Here is a 25,429-nt window from a genome sequence, read left to right as displayed (position 1 = left end):
GTCTATAATCCCAACACTTTGGGAGGCCAAGACAGTTGGATCACTTGAGCCCGGAAGTTTAAGACCAGCCTGGGCAACATGGTGAAACCCCATCTCTCCTAAAAATACAAAAATTAGCAGGGCATGGTGGTGCACACCTGTAGTCTCAGCTACTCAGGAGGCTGAGAAAGGAGAATCACTTGAACCCGGAGCAGGGGGTGGTGTAGAGGTTGCAGTGAGCCGAGATCATGCCACCACACTCCAGCCTGGGTGACAGAACGAGACTCTGTCTCAAAGAAAACAAAGTTATCGGCCGGGTATGGTGGCTCACGCCTATAACCCCAGCACTTTGGGAGGCCGAGGCAGGCAGATCACAAGGTCAGGAGATCAAGACCATCCTGGCCAACATGGTGAAACCCCATTTCTACTAAAAATACAAAAATTAGTGGGGCGTGGTGGTGCACACCTGTAGTCCCAGCTACTGAGGAGGCTGAGGCAGGAGAACTGCTTGAAGCTGGGAGGCGGAGGTTGCAGTGAGCCAAAATCGCGCCATTGCGCACTCCAGCCTGGCGACAAAGCAAGACTCCGTCTCAGAAAAAGAAAAAAAAAAAAGTTATCAAAGACCTTATTTTTAAGTGCTGTTTAGAAAACCAACCAGGTTTGGAGAGAGGGCTGTCAAGAAAGGCCTCTCTTGGGAGGTGACATGTATTGGAATGTGGCGCCATAAAATGTCTATTTGAAGCCCTCACTGGTTGTTACGGGGTGGACGGGGCAGGAGTGGAGAGAACATCCGGAAGGACGTTGTAGACGGGATAACGTGACCCGGATTAAAGATGGCGGCGAGGTGAACGGAAGTGACCCGACGGATGAAGGACACTTTGAAGGCAGAATTGACAGAACACGGGTATGTGGGGATGAGGGACAGAGAGACCCCACACTGGCTCTGAGTGGGTAGCTAAGATGGGGCAGTGGTGGGGGGAGACTGGGGTACGGCTGAGGGCAGCTGTGGTGGGAGGAAGGGCACATCTCCCAACCCCATGTCCAGTGGCCTCAGGTCAGTACCTTGACATTAGCTATGGTGGGAGTATTTGCTTCCCAGAACTCAGCAAATATTCCAGACCAGGGCTCTTCCTTCACAGAGTTGGCTCAGCACACCCCCGGGGTGAGCAGCATCGGGGTGATTCAGGCTGGGTTATGTTCTACACCCAAATGTTAACAGTGGTTGGCCGGGCGCGGTGGCTCAAGCCTGTAATCCCAGCACTTTGGGAGGCTGAGACGGGCGGATCATGAGATCAGGGGATCGAGACCAGCCTGGCTAACACGGTGAAACCCCGTCTCTACTAAAAAAATACAAAAAACTAGCCGGGTGAGGTGGCGGGCGCCTGTAGTCCCAGCTACTCGGGAGGCTGAGGCAGGAGAATGGCGTGAACCCGGGAGGCGGAGCTTGCAGTGAGCTGAGATCCGGCCACTGCACTCCAGCCTGGGTGACAGAGCAAGACTCCGTCTCAAAAAAAAAAAAAAAAAAAGAAAAAAGAAAAAGGAACATCATCAGGCAAATTAAGTTATTGCTGGTTATCTGCTCTCTGCAAAAAATAAAAATAAAAATGGCCGGGCGCGGTGGCTCAAGCCTGTAATCCCAGCACTTTGGGAGGCGGAGGCGGGTGGATCACGAGGTCAGGAGATCGAGACCATCCTGGCTAACACGGTGAAACCCCGTCTCTACTAAAAAATACAAAAAAAAAAAAAAAAAACTAGCCGGGCGAGGTGGTGGCGCCTGTGGTCCCAGCTACTCGGGAGGCTGAGGCAGGAGAATGGCGTGAACCCGGGAGGCGGAGCTTGCAGTGAGCTGAGATCCGGCCACTGCACTCCAGCCTGGGCGACAGAGCAAGACTCCGTCTCAAAAAAAAAAAAAAAAAAAAAAAAAAAAAAAAACAGTGGTTATATTATCTCTGGGTTGTCTCTGGGTGGTGAGATGTTGAGTGCTTTTTAATCGTCTTCATATTTTTAGATATTTTCTAAGCTTTTATCAAAGACCATGAGTTTTATAACTAGAAAAAAAGTAATATAAAGAAATCATGATTAGTGAAATGAAATGAAGAAAATCTAACTTTTCACAGCAGCAGGATCTTTCCCTAGGAAGAAGCCCACTTTAGTCGTGTGACTGCTTTTGTACTTAGGGGGTGGGGTGGCTGGCCACGGGCTTGCTCAGGTAGCCCTGGAGGGCTGAACTGCAGCTGCCACTCCCGCGGCTTGATGTGGCTCTTCCTGTCTTCCTGGAGAAAGTTTATTGCCCTCCCGATTCTACCTTCCATGTCAGGGGATTCTTAATTAGTATAGATCTCAGCAGACACCTAGGGGAGGGTCAAAAGTCAAACCAAAAGAATTTGATTACGTATAAAAACAAAATCTGGAGAAGGTCTGTAGGAATGAATGTTTTTGAGACAGTCTTTTTCTGTCTCCCAGGCTGGAGTGCAGTGGCGCAATCCTGGCTCACTGCAACCTCCACCTCCCGGGTTCAAGCGATTCTTGTGCCTCAGCCCCTGGAGTAACTGGGACCACAAACGTGTGCCACCACGCCTGGCTGATTTTTGTATTTTTAGTAGAGACAGGGTTTCACCATGTTGCCCAGGCTGGTCTCACACTCTTGACCTCAAGTGATCTGCCCACCTCGACCTCCCAAAGTGCTGGAATTACAGGCATGAGCCACCAAGCCCAGTCCAGATTTTTAAAAAATTAAAGTGAAATTTAAAAAAGATAAAATTAACTATTAAGTGTACAATTCGGTAGTATTTAGTACAGAACATTCAAAATGTCATGTAATCAACACCTTCAGTTCCAAAATTTTTATTTGCCCAAAAGAAAACCTGTACCTTTCGGCTGTCAGTCCCCATCCCTCCCTCTCATGGTACTATGCAATTTGCTATCTCCATGGATTTATCTATTCTAGATATTTCATATAAACAGAATCGTACAATATGTGGCTTCTTTCACTCAGCATAATATTTTTGAGGTTCACTCATTTGTAGTATGTGTCAGTACTTCATTCCTTTTTCATGGCTGAATAATATTCTATTACATATCGTATTTTGTTTATCCACTTCCCTGTTGATGAACATTTGGGTTATTTCCACCTTTTGGCTGTTATGAATAGTGTTGCTATGAATATTCATGTACAAGTACCTATTTAAGTACTTGCTTTCAAGTCCTTTGAGTATAGAACTAGAAGTGGAATTGCTGGGACTTATCATAATCATATGTTTAATTTGTTGAGGAATCATCAAACAGAGGCTGCATCATTTTTCCCTCTCATCATCAATGTGTGAGGCTTTCAGTCTCTCTCTATCCTCACCAACACTTAGAATTTTCCATTAAAAAGAAATCATAGCCATCTTAGTAGATGTGAAGTGGTTTGGGGAAAGGATTTCGAGGACGATCAAGGAAAGTAGAACATAATTGTAGACGGGTCTGAGTCAGGCCATAAGGTAAGGGTGGCTGGGTGTGGTTTTAGTGGGGCTCTGGAAAACCAGCCCTCTAAACAGCAGCAGCAACGCCCCACACAGCCCTGATTTGCAGCATTTGCTGATTTCCATGGTGCAAATCCTCCCTGTGTCCAATTTCAAGCTACCCATGGTTTAACAACCAGCTCACCACATCTCTTAAATGTTGACAACTGGCTCTCATAAGCTGGTATATGCGGCTACAACTCACCGCCATGCGTTGTAAGGGCTGTGCCAAGCTGATGAAGAGGAGCTGCTGCAATGGAATGAACCACCAGGTCAACAAGAGTCAGTCCCATGCTCGAGAGTAAGCACACAATGGAGTTTCCGAACGGAGCAGCTGGGCACAGACTCAGCCGCAGTGACCCTCGGGTGCTGATACCCAGTGAGGGCTCGTCTGAGCAGGTGGTCCATCATGTTTGTGTTACTGGAGAATGCCCATCAGCACAGGACCCCGGGCATGCACAGTGAGTGAGGGCGCAAGTGTAACTGGTATTTAGGAACGTGTTTTCCAGGTTTTCAGGTGCAGTTTTTCATGCCACAGAGAGGCCACGTTAGAAGACGCCATACCCATATTCCTGCGCGTTTAAATCTTAGTGTAAGTGGCTTTTTCTCTGTAATAACCTACAACATACAAACTCAAACACCTTTCGATTTAAATTTTTTAAATTTAACCCTCAACAAGATTAGGTAACCTTGAAATCAGAGTGGAATACAGAGAGTATTTTCAAGCACAGAAGACTGCCCCAGGCACCATTACGAACAGAGAAAAAAGTAATTTGTCATCATACCACCGCTACTGTGGCTTGTTGCTGAAGATTAAATTATGTAGGTAATTACTGTAATCAGCTCTTAACAGAGTCTCAAAGAGCATTATATCATAACAGATCCTGAGATATTTCCTTTATGCTTACCTGTGATGATTCTGCAAAACCTCTTTTCTAACCCTGAGAAATTCTTCAGTATTCTGTTCAACATGCTCAATTTTGCATCTCAAAGCTCGGTACTTGGCCAGGGATGGTGGGTTGGGTTTGGACAAATTCGTTTCACAGACATTAACCATGTCTCTTATTAGCTGTAGGTGGAAATAATAGACAGATGTCAGAATCACCACATATCAAAATTAATATTTATATTACATTAACACTTTCTCAAAAAGATGGGAAAAGTGGGTCTTGCTCTCACCCACACTGGAGTGTAGTGGCATGACCATAGCTCACTGCAGCCTCAACCTCCTGGGTTCAAGCGATCCTCCTACCTTAGCCTCCTGAATTGCATTTGAATGGGCACCATACGTTCACTCTTAGCAACACTGATGATTGAGTTTTTTTTTTTTTAAAGATGGAGTTTTGCTCTTGTTGCCTAGGCTGGAGTGCAGTGCCACGATCTTGACTCACTGCAACCTCTGCCTCCTGGGTTCAAGCAATTCTCCTGCCTCAGCCTCCTGAGTAACTGGGATTACAGGTGCATGCCACCACATCCAGCTAATTTTTTGTATTTTTAATAGAGATAGGGTTTCACCATGTTGGCCAGGCTGGTCTCGAACTCCTGACTGGTGATCCATCTGCCTTGGCCTCCCAAAGTGCTGGGCTTACAGGCGTGAGCCACCACGACTGGCCGACTGAGATTCTTTATGTTTGATATTAGGTAAATCATAGATTTTTAAATTTGGAAGGGTCTTATATTTTCTCATTGATCGGTTCTTTCCGTATTTTGGATTACTGATTCCTCTGGGAATCTGTTGAAAGTGATTATTTCCCAAACATGCAAAATTTCACATCTATAAACTCCTCTGAAGTCTAGGACACGAATCTCTGATCTTGGCCCAATCCCTGCATGCCCAGATGAGGCAACGCGGACCAAGAGAGTGACTTCGGCCTTGTCTAGGGCAGGGTTGGCTGCTGTGGCTGCCTTCCCCTACTCACTGAGCCTGCTTTCTCTCCTGGCAGCTCAGAGGAGGTGGCCCATTTCTGAGCAGCCACAGTGGCTCCAATCTCCTCACCAGTGACTGGCTTGAGATTGTGCACACGACTCCATTCTGACCAGAGAACTATAAGTCTGCCAGGGGCTTCCTCTACGTGACACAAAAAGAACTGTTACAGATGGGATACTACGAACTACTGCAGCCATATGTGGATCATGAGGGAGCTGGGCTGAGAGCAGAGCCGTCATTCTACAGGAAGTACAGAGGGATGGAAGGAGGCTGAGACCCTGATGATGACACTGACACACTGAGTCTCGGGGTGACCTGGGCCAGGAGGCAGCCCACAGCTGGACTTCTAATTGTCCGAGGTCGTAAATGTCCTCATTGTTTCAGTCAATTGCAGTTTCCCATTTCTTCTGCAGAGAGGATCCGAACTCATACCAAGGTCTGAAAAGTTAGTTTACAAGATAGCAATTCTAAACCTATTTCTGCATTTATGTCACTGTGCCAACATATTCACATTTGAAAATATGGTTTAAGTAACTTTCATGAGGATCCAGGGCTTTCTAAAATGGTTCAACAATCTATTTTCTAGCACAACTCTGGAGACAATTTTATGATTTTTAAAGACCCCCACCCTCAACATATTTTATAATAAACTGAATTCTGTATTTCAGAGGTTTACCTGGCAGAGGTCTGCTTTCTTAGCCAATAGTCCCAGGTTCACTTCTTTGGGCGTTGTGCCTTTGTGAGGTATCAGTCTGTAAAACTCTGTCATCATCTTTTGCAATTGCTCTGCCGTTTCTCCATTTTTCAGTGCTGCCTTTACTAGAAGGAGAATCCCCTCTGCCTTGCTCACCTTTCAAAAGAAGATCATACGTGCTTAATGAAATGAAATCTTCATACAGAAATTAAGGAGCACGCACAAAACTATACGAATAATTGTTGGACATGTCAAGACTCTCCATTTTCTACTGGACAGCCATCACAAAGCAAATGCTCATCTTTATTGGAGACGCCTCTAGTTGTGGTAATGATGCCATGAGGATTATTGCAAAACTGGGCTCGGTTTTACTAGAGAAAAGAACCAGAGTCCTGTATTTCTATACATATGTGGATACATCTACATACATATACACAGAGAGAGAAACACTAACGCAACTGTGATAGACTAGCTTTTCACATGAGACATTTAGAAAGCTGTCAGAATCAGACCAGGGATACAAACCTCCTGAACATGTTTCTAATTACACAAGTACTTCATGGGCTTTACCCCAGTTAGCCATTTTCTCCTTGAGATAAATTAGTTTAATTCCACAGAGGAAAACTGACCGTATTATTTCAATACAACAATGCAGTTGCACAAGTTGTACCATTGGGAATATCTTATTTTGTCTGCTCTTTCCACGCAGTTATGCTTAATGAAGAAGGGAAGAACATTTTCTGGTGATCTGGAGGCATGCCTGCCTTTCCTCAGATGGTCAGAAGGTGGGAGACTGTGGAGTCACTAGGAAATGGGTTGGGGTCTGGGCATCTGACTGGGGACCAAGACCATCCATATCCCTTCAGCTTCCTGCAAACCTCTTGGCACAGAGGATCAGTCCTCCTAATTGGCCAGCACCAGAAGCCTGCCTTCGATCAGCTCTTGAGGCTGACATTTTACAGACAGCGATGTCTAGGTTTCTCAGAAGGTTTTCTCCTTAGTGCTGTTAGTGGTCCCTTTCATCAGGGTACAAGGAAAGAACATTTAGGAATGAATGCCAGAGCAGTCAGACCAGCATGCAAACACACGTGTTATTGCTGAAACCAATCAACCAGGAGGCAGATTTCTCACATTCTGTTTCAGCGACACACCGACTTACATCGTTGAGGCTAATCCTGTTCACTGGCTTGAGAAGCATGTGTTCCAGGTGGCCCAGCGCCTCTGCCCAAATCATCTCTACTAAATCGCTCACCTCTTGGCTCAGAGTGCTTGAAGTCATGACTTCCTCCAAAAGCAACTGCAACAAGAAAATAGAAACGCCACCAAAAAGTCATCATGTGTGAGTTTGTGTAGAACTCACATGGGCCAACGGACAGAGGTGTGAGGAGACATAATTAATCACAGCCCAGGGGAGTCATCCCCAGCCAGGTAACTAAATCCTCTCTCTACTGGATCCACCCTCTGTCTCCCTCCATTCCCTCTTCTCTGATTCCTTCCTACCCCCTTTTCTTCCTGTTCTATTTTTTCCTTCACCCTGTAAGCTCTAGGCCCGTCAGTGGTATTCAACACATGCAGTCGGGGTTAAGGACCCTTGACTCATGGCCTAAGTTGTAAAGAAGTCTCGCAAAAGCTGGGAGCGTCTGCTGCTGAAATAGGCAATAAGTCTCGTGGCTTGTCCTAAAACGCATTCGCCACTCAACTTCCATGCCTTTCTATGAGATCACATTTCCTTTTCTGAACTCCTCCTCTTCCCTCCTGCCAGTTATTTATTTATTTGAGACAGGGTCGTCTTGTATCGCCCAGGTTGGGGTGCAGTGGCATGATCATAGCTCGCTGTAACCTCAAACTGCTGGATTCAAGTGATCCTCCTGCTTCAGCCTCATGAGTAGCTAAGACTATAGGCACGCCCCCATTCCTGGCTAATGTTCTTCAGTTTATGTAGAAATGGGTCTCTCCATGTTACCAAGGCTGGTCTTGAACTCCTGGCCTCAAGTGATCCTCCTGCCTTGGCCCGCCAAAGTGCTGGGATACAAGCGTGAGCCACCAAGCCTGGCCCAGTTTTTTATTTGTAATAGAGAAAACATTTCTATTAAAAATATAATAATTAAAAAACTATAAATCAATCTTACTGCTTGCAATTGTTCAGATGCTAATTGGGTTGCTTCAGGTGTGAAATGTTCTCTTAGTAGAAATCCTTGTTTCTTAAGTTCTTCGATGTAATTTTCGTAGTATTCACTTGCATCTTCAGAGGTTTTCTTTATAGCAAACTGTCTTCTAGTCTGTAAATTATGGTGTATAGCAAAAGTACAGTAATTATTTACATATCTAGTTTTATTGAACATAAATAAAGCATTAGGTCCTTGACATGAAGAAGCTTAGAAATTAGTTTTTTTCAAAGAATTACTTAAATTTTAAATTCTTTTTCTTTTCTTTTTTGAGACAGGGTCTCGCTCTGTTGCCCAGACTGGAGTGCAGTGGCACGACCTCGACTCACTGCAACCTCCACCTCCTGGGTTCAAGCAATTCTTCTGCCTCAGCCTCCTGAGTAGCTGGGACCACAGGCAGGCGCCATCACGCCTGGCTAATTTGTTTTGTGTTTTTTTGGTAGAGACGGAGTTTCAACCAGGTGGGCCTGAATAACTCCTGACCTCAAGCAATCTGCCCGCCTTGGCCTCCCGAAGTGCTAGGATTACAGGCGTAAGCCACCGTGCCTGGCCAGAATTACCAAAATTTTAAACTCTTAATAGCCTAAAACCTGGAGGTAATGGCAAAAAGCTTGAGAACGCACAGCAGACAGAAAAGATCGTTTGTTTCACTGGAAAGTCACTCAAAACTTCCTTCCAAGTCTATAGACTCTTTACAAACATTCTGATTAGCTTTGAAATCTGGCTTTCCAGTTTTTTGGAAATGAGAAAAAAAAATCAGGGGAGGAGAGGAAAAGAAAAATACTTCAGAAAGGAAGAACTGTTAGAGACAGGCAACCAGCGAAAATGAAATCACAGTCAGCGGACAGGCAGGAAAGTTACTAAGTCGCGCATGCGTTAAAGGCTCCAGCTCCTCCCTCATCCCAAACTGCCCATGGAGGCGGCACTTTCTGCTTTTCTGGGAAACTCCTGCTCCTGTAGTGGGCAGTGATGCTAACATTAATCCCAGGAGAATCTGGGAGAACTTGCCCCAGCTCACAGCCCTGGTGTCCTTGTAGGTGTTGGCTGAGCCCCTGGCTTGGGGGTGTGGCCCCCTGGGAAGCCACACTACTCAGGATACCCATAAGCCACCCTCCCAGATGGGGGGGCTGCAGGACGCCTCTGAAACCTGGAAAAAAGAAGGGCCTGTTGAAGTCACTCCATTGAAGAAGGTAAAGTTTAACGTAATTTTGGAAGCTTCCCATCAAAATGGTTTTATTAAGCAGAAGGGCAAGCTGGAAAATCCTCTTCAGCAGAACGGCAGGCTAAGGCACACTGTTATCAAGGTGGACAGGCTTCTGTGCTCAGCAAACCAGGCTCTCCCAAGGGGTGCTCTACACAGACGTGGGCTTGCTAAGGGAGGAAGGCACCCTGAGGGATGTCCTGGCCTATACAATGCTACAGTTTTCTTTCTCAATGAAGAAAACAGTAACACATTCTATCATGTTTTTCACCTTCATTTTTACTTCCTTCTTACCCAAACAACTGAATCCTTCACAAAATACAGTATACATTTCAGGGTGCGAGGTTAACAAAACCCCTTCTCCTTCTTGGACATATTTGACCATAGATTCGCTTTCTAGCTCTGTTCCCGTGGAAATCTGATAAAGACGGCATGTCAGCTGTAATAGTAGGCAAAATTGTGTATGGAATTGTGGCCTCTCATTGATAAATTGCATTGAGACTGCGGGTTCCATGGTGGGAAACCCAAGCTTTGGGCGTGTCAGAGAGCAGTGACTCGTATAACTGGGTATGTCCCTCAAGGGCATATGGAACCTATGACAATGTTACAAGAGCTCTGGGCTCTTGTGGGGTGGGGCTTCCAAGCCAAGTGGATCTCACATCCACCTGATGCGAGTCTCTTTCTCTTGTACCTGAGCTGACACTCAGAGTGGGAACAAAGGGAAAAGCTCCTGGAGACTGTGTGGACCTCTGTGAGGGCCACTCCCACGGAGAAGTGACTGTTTCCTGGCCCAAGACAGATCTGTAGGCAGGATGCTGTGGCTCATGCCTGTAATCCCAGCACTTTGGGAGGCCAAGGCAGGCGGATTGTGAGGTCAGGAGTTAGAACAGCCTGGCCAACATGGTGAAACCCCGTCTTTACTAAAAACACAAAAGTTAGCCGGGCATGGTGGCGCATGCCTGTAATCCCAGCTAGTTGGGAGGCTGAGGCATGAGAATCGCTTAAACCTAGGAGGCGGAGGTTGCAGTGAGCCGACACCACTGCACTCCAGCATGGGCACCAGAGCTAGACTCTGTCTCAGGGAAAAAGAAAATAAAAAGATAGATCTGTAACTCTGAATGTCTACTTGAGAAGGCATCCTGGTGGGTGTTGCAGCATTTTATTTGAACTTCAGGCATTAATTCTAAATTTATTTTTGTTTCATGATTGCTTTAGATTGGAACTGTGCTCTTGACCTGATACTGACCTAGGGCAAAGGTTATGGCCTCTGCTGGGCCTCCCTTGTTTTTCCCAGGGCTCTGTGACCTGGAGCCCTCAATACCTCATATATATATATATTCAGGACTGGAATTGTCACAGTGGATTGTAACGATGAGTGTTTTTCTTTCTAGGCAGTGATTTCTGAGGGCCAGGCTGTGAAGCTATTTTTATCTTTGAGTGTCAGCCCTAGTCGATTGCTTGGTACATAGCAGGTGCTTAATGAAGTGTATCAGTGGAATGCTTTCAGAGGTGTAAATATCAGGAAAATATCCCAGAAGTGATGTGGAACAAGAACAAAAATGCTGTACACCCTGCACCCAGTAAACATTCCCTTCTAGTGGGACCCTGTGCTGATCTACTCAGGGGGTGAGGTCCTCCCCTCCCACACTCCAAAAGAGAACACATTTCCCCTTCACAAAATTACTTACCAGGTGTTATGGCTGAACTATACCCCTACAAAATGCATATCCCGAAGTCCTAACTCCCAGGACCTCAACAATGGGACTAACCCCAGAAGAAATCAACCCTGCTGCACTTTGACCTTGGACTTCCAGCCTTCAGCACTGTGAGAAATAAATGTCTGTTGTTTAAGCTCCCTAGCCTGTTGCATTTATTAACAGCAGCCTGAGCTAAGACACCAGGTAAGAAGAAAAAGGTTGGGAGGCGGGCTGGTTCATTGAAATGAGTTATGAACAGAGGTCAATAAACACATAGGAATCAACATAAACAGCATTACCTGCAAGCCATCAGCCAGGAGGAAGTGTGAGGATATCAGGAAAGGACAGTCCCTGGAGTCCCGCGAACTCTGCAGTTCCACAACCACAGATTCCTGGCCTCCCTCCATTCCCACCTGGAAAATAGGATGTGCTTTCAGAAGCTGCACTCGGGAAACACCAAACTACATGTGCCATTTGAAAATGTTGATTATAATTATAAAATATGCTCATTTAGAGATATAATTTAGAAAATACAGAAAAGTATCAAGAAGAAAATTAAAATCTCCTAAAATCCTACGACAACAATACAATCAGTATTAATATTTTGTTATGTTTCCCTCCTGTGTTTTTACCATCCCATAAATAGATCTGTATATGTTTACACCATACCGTTTTTCATGTTTTCTTTATCAAAGAGGGAAATGTTATTTTCAAGTTACATTTTATTAACATATCTCAAAATACAAATGGAACATCACTTTGAAGGGTAGTGTCTATATACCTTATATCTATACGTATATTTTAGAAACAAAGGTCTTGCCATGTTGCCCAGGGTAGCCTCAAACTCCTGGGCTCAAGAGATCCACCTGCCTCAGCCCTCTAAGTAGCTGGGACTGTAGGCAAGTGATGCCACACCAGACACTAGTGTTGATTTTCATTTGCATGACTTTGTGGGGGGAAAAAAAAAAGATTTTGTTTTTGTAACACAAAAGGGATGGAAATGCAACATAGTGTAAATACTTAGTGTCAAACCTTCCCTTTCCAGATACAAGAAACTGTTAATAACAGGGAAGAGGACTTTTATTTTAATGCTGTATTGATATTTTATACTGTTTAAAATTTTTGCTATGAACATGCATTACTTTTATAATACTAAAAATTTAAACATTAATTTATAAACATAAACATTTTCTTGACTATTAAAAATCAGGTCCAGATGCAGTGGCTCATGCCTGTATTCCTAGCACTTTGGGAGGCAAAAGAGGGAGGATGGCTTGAGCCCAGGAGTTCGAGACCAGCAACATAGTGAGACTTTGTCTCCACAAAAATAAATAAATAAATATATAAATAAATAAAATCAACTCATATTTTAAGGAATATATGATATTCAGGATATGCCTAATTTTTCAAAACTGAGAAAATGATTGAATAGGAAAAACAATCAGAAGACATTCAAACAGGTTTTTTTTTTTTTTTTTTTTTTTTTGGCTAACTGGAAACCAGATTCTTACTTTCTCCAAGGTGTTATATTTTGCAACTTCAAAATCTTGAGGAAGATGAGGAATTTCAACATTCTCTGTACCAAACCTGAAATTTGTACAGCATATAATTAAAATTTTAACATTAAATGGATTTTAGGTTAAACAGAATTTCATAAAATTTTTCTTGTACATCTTTACAAAATATATGATAGATTCCTTACAAAATACATGGTAAGTCCCTAAGGCCTCCTTAGCTGTTCCAGAAATTGTTAAAAGATCATTTGAAATGAGCTGGATGCCTCCTCTGCATAATTCTCCAGCTCAGATACCCAGTACTGTAGCGACTGCACGGGAAGACGGTGTCCACGCAGCACAGGCAGAGGCAGAAAGAAGTGGGCCACACACTCTGGGAATGGGCTACTTGTGTCTGCTTTGGATCTGACCCTTAGAAGCTATGTCACTCCTCTCCAGACCACAGTCCATTCCTCTCTAAAATGAAGGAGTCAGAACTTCTCATAATTTGTACTTTTCATTTTGTATTTTCTTCTCTTTAAACACTATTATTAACAAATACAACAAGATTGAATGCGATGCCTAGTTAACCCAATGTTTTGCGTGTGCTTTAAGAAGCCATATAGAACTTTAGACTCCCGTACTCCATTTGAGGAAGGCTGTTGCTATTTCCATTTTTGAAAATATCAGGCAAAAGTAACAAACTGTCTTTACTCTAAAGGCTGCTCAGGAAAGTAATAGGATGAAAATAGTTTTTTTTTTTAATCTAATAATTGCACCCAATCTCATTTAATACTGAGAATTTAAAATAATGATCACTATACTAGTTGAAGAAAAAGACTCAAATAAAAAATCACTGAAGAGTTATATACACAAAATAAAATATGAAAAAGTCTACAAACAGAATTTTAATACTGTGCTTGAGGTTTACACAAGATTTTGCAAACTCTGTAGAGTCCCAGGAATCAGAAAGAAGAAAATTACTCAGTGAGTTCCACAGTGTCTTCCTCCTCTGTGGCACTGTCCAGGCACAGACCTTCTGTTTTCACTTCTAGAATTAAAGCAAACAGCACACTTGTTTACTGCCCAAAGGCTTATTCTATTTCCTTAACCTAAGTGCTGGAATTGTTAAGATTCATAAATATATCCTTAAATTCGTTACAATTTTGGTGATCTAAGGATAACCCGGTGGGAAAAGAGGAAGGTATACTATTATAAGAGGAAGGTATACATTGTAAGAGGAAAGTATAACATTACAAGATAGTGAGAACATCCTCTAATTCTATCTTAACAGGCATATCAGGAGAATTCTCATCTGTTATTATTTGAAACTCACAGAGAGCCGTACAATTTTCAATGGGCACTTTCCTCTTGAAGAGTACAAAGTGCACAGGATCAGAATGAGTTCCCGAGAGTCGGCACATCACGAGCGAAGGAGCTGGAGATGTTCTAGCTTAGAAGAGGGAAAGTCAGGGGCTCTACATGAGCTTTTGCTTCATACTTTTTGTACAGAGAAACAGTAACACCATCTAGAGCACTGTGATATATAGGAATAACTCTTCATGTGAGGACTTCTTTCCAGTTTTATTTATACTGTCAAGATTCCAAAGATCATCAGTGTATTTGTAGTAATTTGGAATCTGAGTAAATTATGCTGGCTGTCATACAATATGTTTTCAATGTGAAAGGAGTTTACTATTTTGTCTATTTCTGTTGTAACTATCATTTGCTGGGACATGTGCTGGGACTGCAGCAGCCCTTCTGGACGATTGTCTAAGGAGGCTCTACCCTGCCAAGTCCTTACGGTATCTAACACATACCATGTGCTTACTGTAAGTTAGTATTTATCAGAACTGTTCGATTTTTGATGTGACTAGGAAGAGTGCATTTCTCATGTCCAAAGGCTTTCTTCTTGGCCAGTTTCCAAAATAAAATCTGGGTTTATAAAGAAAATATGTTTCTGTTGGGGAAACAATCTTTTGTTTGGAAAGAATTTCTTTAGCAAAATGCTGGTCCTCACATTTCCAGTCATTAGGTTGTAGTAACCACTGTTTAACACCAAGGCTTTTCCCTCCCCTAGTTAAAATCACAATCAGGTTTTCTGAGATGATCAGTGTTTTGTGGCCATTTTGAATCTGACCGTACTAGGCTGGATATCAAGAAATCTGTTTCCATTGCTAAAGTAGTCTTTTGTCCTTTGTTATTTTTCTGTCCATTTGCTGAGGTAAGAGAAGTCTGTTTTTGTAGTATTTCTGGTCAATTCTCTGTCTATGTCATCTTTGACAAACCCAAGTGTGTCCTATAGTACCTATGATACATTAAACGCTTGCTATGAGATACCTACCAGGACCGCTCGCCTTCTGATCAGGAGGTGGTGTGATGTCCAGGGGCTTATTAGGATCATAATTCTTTACATCCAAGAGTTTCTTTTCTCTGATAGATTCCCATATAAAATCTGGGTTTGCAATATGAACGTGGTTCTTTTGGATAGAATTCAGCTGGTACTGACTCAGAACGTCAGCATTGTCTAAGATTACATGTGTGCACTAAGGAAAAAAAGAGTCAATCCATTATGCATCAGGAAAAACAACATTTCAGTAAGTTTTTTGTATCTGTAATCTTCACCCTTAAAAAGTCTTGTTTTAAGGTAGTTTGTGATAATTTTTCTCAAATTTCTAAAAACCTCTATAAATAACAAAGTTTCTAGTTACACAAACATTTTAAAACTCAACTGTTTTTAAAGAATATGGATACAAATGTACCATAATTGATTAACCCTGGAGGTTATTTCTAAATTTTCATTATTGTAAACAATGCTGTGATGACTATCCTCATGTACACATCTTTGTGCACTTGGTCAATTATTTTCTTAGTAGTGGAAACGGAGGTTCAGAGGTTACTCATTATTTTAATTTGTAATTTAAAAAAATCTTCTTTTTTTGTAGAGATGGGGTCTTGCTATGTTGACCAGGCCGGTCTTGAACTCTCAGCCTCAAGTGATTCTCCCATCTCAGCTGGGTTTACAGGCATGAGCCACTATGCCCAGCTTATACTATTATTTATTTTTTAATAAACAGTAAATTCACATTGTAGAATATCTAAAAAATAAAATAAAAATGATGACATGTTAACTTCATCCTGTTGTTCCCAGTTCCTCTCTGCAGAGGCACCTGCTGTCACTTGCTCCTCACAAATCCTGTGGAGCTACACTGTGCATAGACACATGGCAGCGTGCTACTCAGCCTCTTCCGTGCTGGCTTTTCCACTGAATTTATCTTGGCAGTTGTTCCTCATCATTACATATAGAGCTGCCTCCTTCTCTACAGGAGCTGGGATGCACATTTCACATGTTTATGTACATTGACTTCCACAAGGTTGCACTCACAGTATGTGAGTTTCTAAAGAGGAGAGACCAGGTTGGCAGTTCTCCACACAGAAGACAAACTGAGAAGGGAGAGCAGGCATGAATTATTCATCTGTCCACAGATATGGTGAGACAGCTCAGTGTGGGAAGCCGTATAAGCGAAGTATATACAATTCTACCTGAATTGGAAGTAAACAGGGACACTGCATTTCTGGTATTCAGCTGGAGTTGAACACGCTTCACAGAACAGATGAGGCTCACTATGGCCAAGCCCCAGAGCTGAGGCCCAGGGAGGAGCAGGCTGAGTCAGCTCATCAATCCGTCAGCAGAGGGAACAGCAGAGGACAGGGACAGGCCGGTCTGGCACCTAGAGCCTTTGGATTTCTATTTTTACTTCTTACAGTGAGGTGGTTTAAAAAAGAGGAGGTTAGACTGAATTATTTCCAAGATTTCATCCAGCTGTAAAATCCTATTATTCTGAACTGCCAGGCTTACAAGTTCAAGAGGCAGAAAGTAGATTCCTGCAGCCTTTAAATGAACAAAACAAACAGCAGAAGCTACACTGCGAAGATGAGTCTGCACTGCATGTCTTTCTTTCTGCCCCCAGGAACCTGGCTCACCAGTGGATCACTCCAGCGTGGACAGACTGGTGAGTGACGACAGTGCACTTTTTGCAAATCCCGTGCACTATGACTTTTCTCCTTCAAGAATAGATATGGCTGGTCTGAAATTCTATTTTCATATTTGGCTGTGCTCTAGTAATATCCTATTTCATAGGACATGTGGGACTGTCCTGCAGTTCAAGGAAGAGAGAGAGGACAGGGCTGGGCCTCCTCTGCCTCTCGGGGCCCAGCCTCCCGATGGGCCATGTCACAGCCTCTCCTGATGAACTTCGAGTAGCTCACTGTCTCCTGCTGCTAATCTCTGCTTCCTCTTCTAACCAAGACCCCGATCCCCAAATGCGCGATATTTTATCACACTGTAGTTTATGACATTTGGAAATACCTGAGGATTTAATGAAAAGGAAAACTTTCCACCGTTTTCCTTAATGTCAGTTTGTAGCTTTTTCTTCTGCTGCCGAGGTAAGTACTTCACTTTCAGACAGAAGATACAATTTGCAAAGATTCCCATCATCATCCTGTAGGAAAAAAGTTTACTCTCTTAAGTAAATATAATTGACAGTGAATTTAGATTATACAAGCAAACTGTGGGAAAATTGGGCATTATCTTAAGAAAGATATTGTAATCATGTTATCAATTGAACATTGCAAAAGCTGAATAATATCCTAGCTTGCAACATGTGTGTTGGTTTAAGAATCACTTCTAGCTTTTATGATTGATATTACAACACCAAAAATCCCTTTGTACAGGCTCATAATATACATCTGAATAAAAACATGACAGATTTCAGTTACAGATCAAGTGTGTGACTCCAGAACACGGAACCATTTACTTCTAAATTAAAAATTAACATTATTTGATAGTGAAACCCTGAGTTTTTTATACTTAATTCTAGGCATTCAAAAAGACTCTTTATGTGGGTTTCTGTTAGGCCATTCTGGGGAAAAACTGAACAACTGGTAATAAAAATATACAACTATGTTTAAATGGAATATGTATGTGTACGTATACACACATATATATTCTGCATTTGGGTTAATTTTTTTTTTTTTTGGAGACAGAATCTCACTCTGTCACCCAGGCTGGAGCGCAGTGGTGTGACCTCAGCTCACTGCAACCTCCGCCTCCCTGGTTCAAGTGATTCCCCTGCCTCAGCCTCCTCCTGCCTCAGCCTCCCAAGTAGCTGGGACTACATGTGCGCACCACCACACGTGGCTAATTTGTGTATTTTTAGTAGAGAGGAGGTTTCACCATGTTGACCAGGCTGGGCTCAAACCCAGCCTCCCAAAGTGCTGGGATTACAAATGTGAGGCACCACACCCAGCCTGGATTAATTTAATTCATTTACTATGCCATGCATTCTCAATTTTGTATTGAAATGTGTATTTAACAATAAATTAATACATGGTGAAAAATTGGGTTTAATTTCCACTATTTGTAAATTTTTTTTTTTTTTTTTTTTTTTTTGAGACAGAATCTCACTCTGTCACCCAGGCTGGAGTGCACTGGTGCAATTTTGGCTCACTGCAACCTCCACCCCCTGGATTCAATCAATTCTCCTGCCTCAGTCTCCCAAGTAGCTGACATTACAGGTGTCCACCAAGACACCTGGCTAATTTTCATATTTTTAGTAGAGTCGGGGGTTTCACCATGTTGGCCAGGCTGGTCTTGAACTTCTGACCTCAAGCGATCTGCCCACCTTGGCCTCCCAAAAATCTGGGATTACAGGTGTGAGCCACCGCGCCTGGCTCTTTTTTTTTTTTTTTTTTAAAGACAGGGTATCACTCTGTTGCCCAGGCTGGAGTACAGTGGCAGATCTCAGCTCACTGCAATCTCTGCCCACTGCAATCTCTGCCTTCCGGGAAGGAAAGGTGAGGGTTAAAGAAAGACAGACAGACAGACACACACACACACACGCATACAGAGGGGCGAGAGAGAGAGAGCGAGAGAGCAAGAGAGAGAGATTGAGAGATTGAGAGACTGAGATTGCAAATGCAGGCTTTATGTCCAGCATAAAACCTACAGAAGTAGGGGAGCAGCCTAATGCCAGAGCCCACTGCTGCCTACAGGCTGACAGTACGTATAGGTATGGGCGGGAAGAGTCTGGGTAGTATGGCTTGTTGCCCCGCAGGATATCAATAAGATGTTCGCATGATTTGTATTGATTTGTAACCCGGAATAAGGGTTCTGGCCCTTATTCAGGCGGGATGTTATCGTGGTGTTCCTTGGACCTTTGCCCAGCAAGAGATGAGAGCGATGTTTCTTTAGATGAGTCTTTGTTGGCCTTGTGGTCAGGTGGCTGGGAAGGATGTTTCTCACCACCCCAACCCGGGAGAACTGTTTCACCTTGACCAAGGTCTGCAAAACAGCGGGAAGCTTACAAAATGTTACAGTTTGTGCTAACGCTGGGTTCAAGCAATTCTCCTGCCTCAGCCTCCCGAGTAGCTGGGACTACAGGCGCCCGCCACCACCATGCCCGGCTAATTTTTTCTATTTTTAGTAGAGACAGGGTTTCACCACGTTGCCCAGACCAGTATTTGTCAATTTTTAAAAGCAAGGAGTCACGTCTAACAGGCTCCCCCAAAGTAAGCTGCAGTTTGGCAAAGCGGTTCCCAAGTTCTGTGCTAGTTTGAGGATCGCGGTTGCAGGTCCTGTGTTAGTTTGGGTAGGCAGGGCAGGCTCTCTGCTGCGGCCCCGCGCGTCTTGGGACTAAGCTGAGTCGCTGCAAGGCCACAGCCCTGCACCGCGGTTGGGCTCCGCATTTCTCCTTTACTCTGCCTGCCCTTTTACCTCCTGCTCCCACAGGCCGGAGGCCCCGCCCTACCTAGGCCCTTTGCCCTGTGTGTGTTGGAGCCCATTCCCTGGGCTCCCAATTGAGGACACAATGCCAGTGCCTCCGTGACACCTCACTTCTGGGTCTCCTTGGTACCACAGAGGCGCCACATACCCAGCCCAGGCCTCCTCCTCCCCTCTTGGCTGGAGACAACTACTAGGTGCTATTCTTGACTCCTTGCAGCCCCATCTCCTTCTGCCAGTTGTACCTCTTCCATCACAGCCCCCGATACAGCCCCAATCTATAGAACTTGTCCCTCCTGCTGCCACCCTGGCCCACGCCCTCTCATCCTGACCGGCTCCCACTCCTGTTGCGCCTGCGGTTCAATCTCTTCTCCACGCTGCAGCTTGAGGAATCTTGGTTTTTGGTTTTAAATTACATTTCAGATAAAATACAAATTGCTTATCATGGTTCAAGGCCAGCAGCTATCTCATTCCCTCCTGGCCACACTGGCCTTTTCTTCAGGAGGAAGAAACCCACAGCTTGGTCCTCCAAGTCTTGACACATGCTGTTATATCTTATAGTTCTTCTCCCTGGGACCCCCAGCCCTTCCTCACCCCATGCTGTCTCCCCCATCCAGGACACAATGAATGAACATATTAAGGATTCATATTTTTAAATCTTTCTTTTGAGGTCCAGTTAAACTGAAGTCTCTTGATGTAATTCTGCCTTTCCATAACATTAGTATGTAAAAGTTTCATTTGCTGACTGCCTCTTACATTCAATAATCAGCATCTGTGCAGAGATAGGAGGGATGAAATGAGGGGTACCGTAAAAGAGATTACACCGGGCCAGGCGCGGTGGCTCACGCCTGTAATCCCAGCACTTTGGGAGGCCGAGACGGGCAGATCACAAGGTCAGGAGATCGAGACCATCCTGGCTAACACGGTGAAACCCCGTCTCTACTGAAAAAAATACAAAAAACTAGCCGGGCGAGGTGGCAGCGCCTGTAGTCCCAGCTACTCGGGAGGCTGAGGCAGGAGAATGGCGTAAACCCGGGAGGCGGAGCTTGCAGTGAGCTGAGATCTGGCCACTGCACTGCAGCCTGGGTGACAGAGCGAGACTGCATCTCAAAAAAAAAAAAAAAAAAAGAAGATTACACCACATTATTTAGGTTAATCTATGCTAGTCAATGTAATCTCTGACAATTAAAAACAACACACACAAAAACCACTAAAAGCCTTTAATGACTCTTTAATAATTTCCAGGACATTGATGGGTCCTGGATGTGTAAAATCCTCTGACCTGTTTAAAAAGTGTTTCCTGGAAAAGTGATTCATGGTCACTGTCGAAAATATGAAAAATACAGAATTGTATAACAGCAAAACAAAACAAATCTCAAAACCTAAGGCTACGTTAGCATCTTGTTTTGCATTTTTCTTCTGGGCTTTTTTCTAGGTCTATGTATTATTAACACTTTGTTTTTTTTGAGACATTCTCGCTCTTGTCACTTAGATGGAAGTGCAGTGGTGAGATCTCGGCTCACTGCAACCTCTGCCTCCCGGGTTCAAGCGATTCTTCTGCTTCAGCCTCCCAAGTAGCTGGGATTATAGGCGCCTGCCACCATGCCTGGCTAATTTTTGTATTATTAGGAGAGATGGGGTTTCACCATGTTGGCCAGTGTGGTCTCGAACTCCCAACCTCAAGTGATCCACACGCCTCAGCCTCCCAAAGTGCTGAGATTACAAGCATGAGCCACCACGCCCAGCTGCAGACTATATTTTTTATCAAAACTGAAATTACACTACCTATCTCGCTGTTACCAGTCAGCATCTTGAGCATTTTGTCATTAAATATTATTGGAAAACATTTTTAATGGAGACTATCAGATATGGACTGTAAATGAGTTATTGTTGGAAAATTAAATCATTTCTAATTTTTGGTATCATAAAAAGCTGTGATGAACATCCTTATGTGCAAATCCTTGTTTCCATCTCCAACAGCCATCTTAGAAAATAATACTTAACTAGAACTATTGAATCAAAGTTTGAACAATTTTTTTGTGTTAAAAGTTAATCACTATGAAGAAAAAATAAAAAGCACCTAATATGATGGGAATGCTCAAAACTAGACTGCGGTGATGGTACACAACTTGCTAAATTATTAAACATTATTGAATTGGGCCAGGCAATGTGGCTCATGCCTGTAAACCTAGCACTTCAGGAGACTAAGTGGAGCAGATCGCTTGAGACCAGGAGTTTGAGAGTAGCCTGGCCAACATGGCAAAACCTTCTCTCTACAAAAAGTACAAAACTTAGCTGTGCATGGTGGTACATGCCTATGGTCCCAGCTACTCAGGAGACTTAGGTGGGAGGATCACTTAAGCCTGGGAGGTCAAGGTTGCAGTGAGCTGTGATCACGCCACTGCACTCCAGCCTGGGTGACAGAGACCCTATCTCAAAAAAAAAAAAAAATAAAAAAAATAAAAAAATTATTGAATTGTACAATTAAAATGAGTAAATTTAATGGTATGTAAATTGTACCCAATACATTTTTAAATAGTACTTTTTGGATATATAATAGTTGTACATATCAATAAAGTTGTTTTTAAAAAAGCACCTGATCCCTTCATCCAGAAATAACCCCACTGTTGATTGTTTTTTGAGCCAGTCTCGCTCTGTCACCCAGGCTGGAGTGCAGTGGCACGATCTCAGCTCACTGCAACCTCTGCCTCCCAGGTTCAAGTAATTCTTGTGCCTCAGCCTCCAAGTAGCTGGGACTACAGGCACGCGCCACCACGCCCACCTAATTGTTATATTTTTAGTAGAGATGGGGGTTTCACCACGTTGGCCAAGCTGGTCTCAAACTCCTGGCTCAAGTGATCCACCCACCTCTGCCTCCCAAAGTGCTAGGATTACAGTCATGAGCCGCCGCACCTGGCCCCCACTGTTGATATTTTAATATTTTTTCTGGTATTATTCTTTCTTGTATCATTGTATTTTCTAAATTATTAATATTCTATATTCAATGTTATAGCCAGTTGCTCTTATTTTACTTTTTAAATAGGACTTTCACCTTCACAGCTTATTTAGCTTTCAGTGATATTCTCCCTATGTCAGTAAATATTCTTTGAAGGTGTTTTTAGTGGTTACATAAGCTTTGCATTTATTTCATCCTTCCCCAAGTCATCAGATACTTGGTTACTTAAGTGTTCACTATTTGAAATACACTTTAATTAAAATGTTTGTACATATATTTTTTGGCCACATCTCTGTCATAGTTTCCCTAGAGTTGATGGCCAGAAGTGGAATTAGTGAATCAAGGAGTATAAACATTTTTTAGCCTTTTAAACATTGTGGTAAAACATGCAGAAGATAAAATTTACCATCTTAACCATTTTAAGTGTACAGTTCAGTGGCATTAAGTACATACACACAGTTGTGAAATCAAAGTATAAACATTTTATTTTACTGGAGGCAGGGTGTGGCTGTGTATCCCAGGCTGGAGTGCAGTGGTGCAGTCACTGTCACAGCTCACTGCAACCTCAGCCTCCCTTCCCAGCAATCCTTTCACCCCGGGCTCCTTAGTAGCTGGGACCCCAGGCCTGCACCACCATGCCCAGCTTATTTTTGGAGTCAGGTCTTACTATGTTGCCCAGGCTGGTCACAGAGTCCTGGGCTCAGGCGATCCTCCTGCCTCAGCCTCCCAGAGTGCTGGGGTTATAGGTGTGAGCTGCCGTGCCCGGCCCAGAGTAAAAACATACTAAACATAAATCTGCAGTCTGCTCTTAGCACCTGTGGCTGCATGGAAGGTATGGAAAGGCACACTTTGGGCTTCGTGAAATCTCAAGTCAGGCCTTGACTTCTCTCTTTCCACAGATTCATCTCTAGTCTCTCTAAAAAGCCAGGCCTCTTCTGGGTTAACAGCTCCTAACCGACATGCGCCACCAGTTCTTCCTTGTTTCAAAATGTTCTCTAAACACAGAGTTAGTTCATGTTTTCATCAGCGCTGATTATGCAGACATGAGATGTGGCAGACACAGAGCTAGGGGCTGGTTATTCTCTAAGGCAAATCTGCAGTCACTCCAGCCTGTCCCTCTTCCCAGCTTCTTCCCAAAATAGCATTCACAGAGTGTCTTCCGTCCAAAGACAGCAGGGCACAGCCCCGGTTCCTAAGAAACCCTCAGCACGCCTCCTCACAAACTCCTGGCTGCTCTATCCACAAACCATTGGTGTAGGTGGAATCAAGGGGCTTCCTGCTTCACAGGTCTTTGTCTTTAGCACTGGCAAAACCGCAAGGAGTCCCTTTCTGGGTAGCCTTGATTCTGGAGCTTCCGCCTTCCAAAGTGTGTGAGTCACCGCACGCTAAGATCACTTTTGATATACAGTGGGCATTCAATAAAAGCTTGCTTACTAAAAACTCTCACGTGCATCCATTAAAGCCCAGGATTACAGAAAAGCCTTCTGACACTATTCGCATTTTGGACCCAAATGGCATCAGTAATGCACCTTCCTAATGGGATTATTAAACCCTTAAACAACAAACGTACTACTTTAATTTCCACTCCTATGACTTACAGTAGCTCTACGCACACAGACAGGACCTAATGTTTACTCAACAAATGATGAAGTCAGATGTAATGAAATAATCTGCAACACGCACATACTCAGAGCGAATTTCCCCTTTATCAAAGCACTATGCTTGGACATTGTCATATAATTGTTGTCATGCAGCAGTCCAGAATCGAAAGTGCTTGGGCTTGAATATTTAGCAGCGCCTTGGTTTTCTAGAAGCTGAGATCTACCAACTCGACCCCTGGGTGAATCATTTGGCCCTCCCACCAGGAATTACTTGACTGAGTTAGAGGTTTTCAACTTTGGACCTCAACAAACACATTGTTTCTACCACGGTGTTCCCAATACGGGGTCAGATGGGACTTCCTGATTACTCACCAAACCCCCTTACTTTTGCACAATTTGAAACCTAACTTTAGGAAAGAAGGCCATTTGGCATAAAGGAAACAAGAAACAGCACATTCTACTGCGAACCACACCGCCCGGGGTCCGGAGACTTGGTGTGAGTGCCGGCTCCGGTGGGCGCCCCCCACCGCACCCAGTTTCTCGTCACCCGGGCTGCGCTGCGGGGCTGAGCGGAACGACCGCAACATCCCTCCCGAGCGCGCTGGCTGCACTAGCTCGTCCGCCCCGGGCCTCACAGCGCCATCAGGCCCCCAGCGCCGACGCCGCGCAGGACAAGGGCGCAGCCACTGGCGGAGAAGGCGCCGCGCAGAGCACACGGGCCACTTCCTGGCCAGGACTGCAGGGACCTTGGGCAGCCCCCGACCCCGCCGCGCCCACGCACCTGCCAGAGGATCCCGCTGGCTCCCGGCGCTCCGATTCCGCTCCTGGCACTCCGTGCTTCCGGATTCTAGGCTCTCCCTGCCCCGGGGCTGGGCGGGCGCCACTGCGCCGGAACCCCGCCCCGCACCAGGCCAGCGCAGCGTCCCACGCGGGGACAGTCACCAGAACGCGCCTGGAATCGGGTCCGCCCGGTGGGGAGCGGGACCCGGTCTCTGGCGGGGTTTCTCTTCCAAAATCAGCCGGAGGGTTCAGGGCTTTGTTTCAGTTTCCTATTTCAGGAGGGATTTGGCCAATGAGGATTAATACAGAGCTCGGCTTTGGGAGAGGTGGGTGGATGGTGCTGTCCTTTAACTGAGAAATGGAAGGGATTCACAAGGGTAGGAAAGAAAAAAATTTCGGGAAAGTTTGGGCAAACAGGAGAATAAGATAATACATTTAGTTTAAGCCTTCCTGAGTTTGAAATTCGTGATAGTGTTTGTAAGCAGTTGGAAATATATTTATCCGCCATTCAAGAGAGGCGGGGGCTGGAGATACAGATCTGAGATTCACTGAAATGGGAATAAAGCAATGCGGAAGATTCAGATTTTTAGGATACTGAATAAAATGAGAATAGAAAGGATAGCGTAGAGAATAGAGTGGAAAGGGTATGGCG

The 25,429-nt window shown here is 44.2% G+C and overlaps 1 protein-coding gene across 5 annotated transcripts in view; it reads right to left on the bottom strand.

Moving 5' to 3' along the window:
- PARP4 (poly(ADP-ribose) polymerase family member 4) overlaps positions 1–24,831 on the bottom strand; it is a 93,557-nt gene extending 68,726 nt beyond the window's left edge. For 4 of the 5 annotated variants that reach the window (XR_012426764.1, XR_012426765.1, XR_012426766.1 and 1 more), the window contains exons 1-10: positions 24,779–24,831; positions 17,029–17,161; positions 15,004–15,205; positions 13,644–13,710; positions 12,678–12,753; positions 11,466–11,579; positions 8,233–8,382; positions 7,263–7,400; positions 6,086–6,259; positions 4,391–4,551 (exon numbers count right to left, since the gene is read on the bottom strand). Coding sequence is in view for 2 of the 5 variants with exons in the window: in XM_045377211.3 (XP_045233146.2) it covers positions 4,391–4,551; positions 6,086–6,259; positions 7,263–7,400; positions 8,233–8,382; positions 11,466–11,579; positions 12,678–12,753; positions 13,644–13,710; positions 15,004–15,205; positions 17,029–17,160 (1,214 nt within the window). In the remaining 3 variants the exon portion in view is untranslated. The remainder of the gene's footprint in view (positions 1–4,390; positions 4,552–6,085; positions 6,260–7,262; positions 7,401–8,232; positions 8,383–11,465; positions 11,580–12,677; positions 12,754–13,643; positions 13,711–15,003; positions 15,206–17,028; positions 17,162–24,778) is intronic. The other variant, XM_074021733.1, reaches the window with a different exon arrangement.
- Positions 24,832–25,429: the final 598 nt, after the last annotated feature.

The sequence above is a fragment of the Macaca fascicularis genome, chromosome 17 (genome assembly GCF_037993035.2).
Source record: "Macaca fascicularis isolate 582-1 chromosome 17, T2T-MFA8v1.1".
Taxonomy (NCBI): Eukaryota; Metazoa; Chordata; class Mammalia; order Primates; family Cercopithecidae; genus Macaca; species Macaca fascicularis.
Note: the sequence above shows the minus strand (reverse complement) of the source record. Positions and strands in the feature narration are given on the sequence as shown.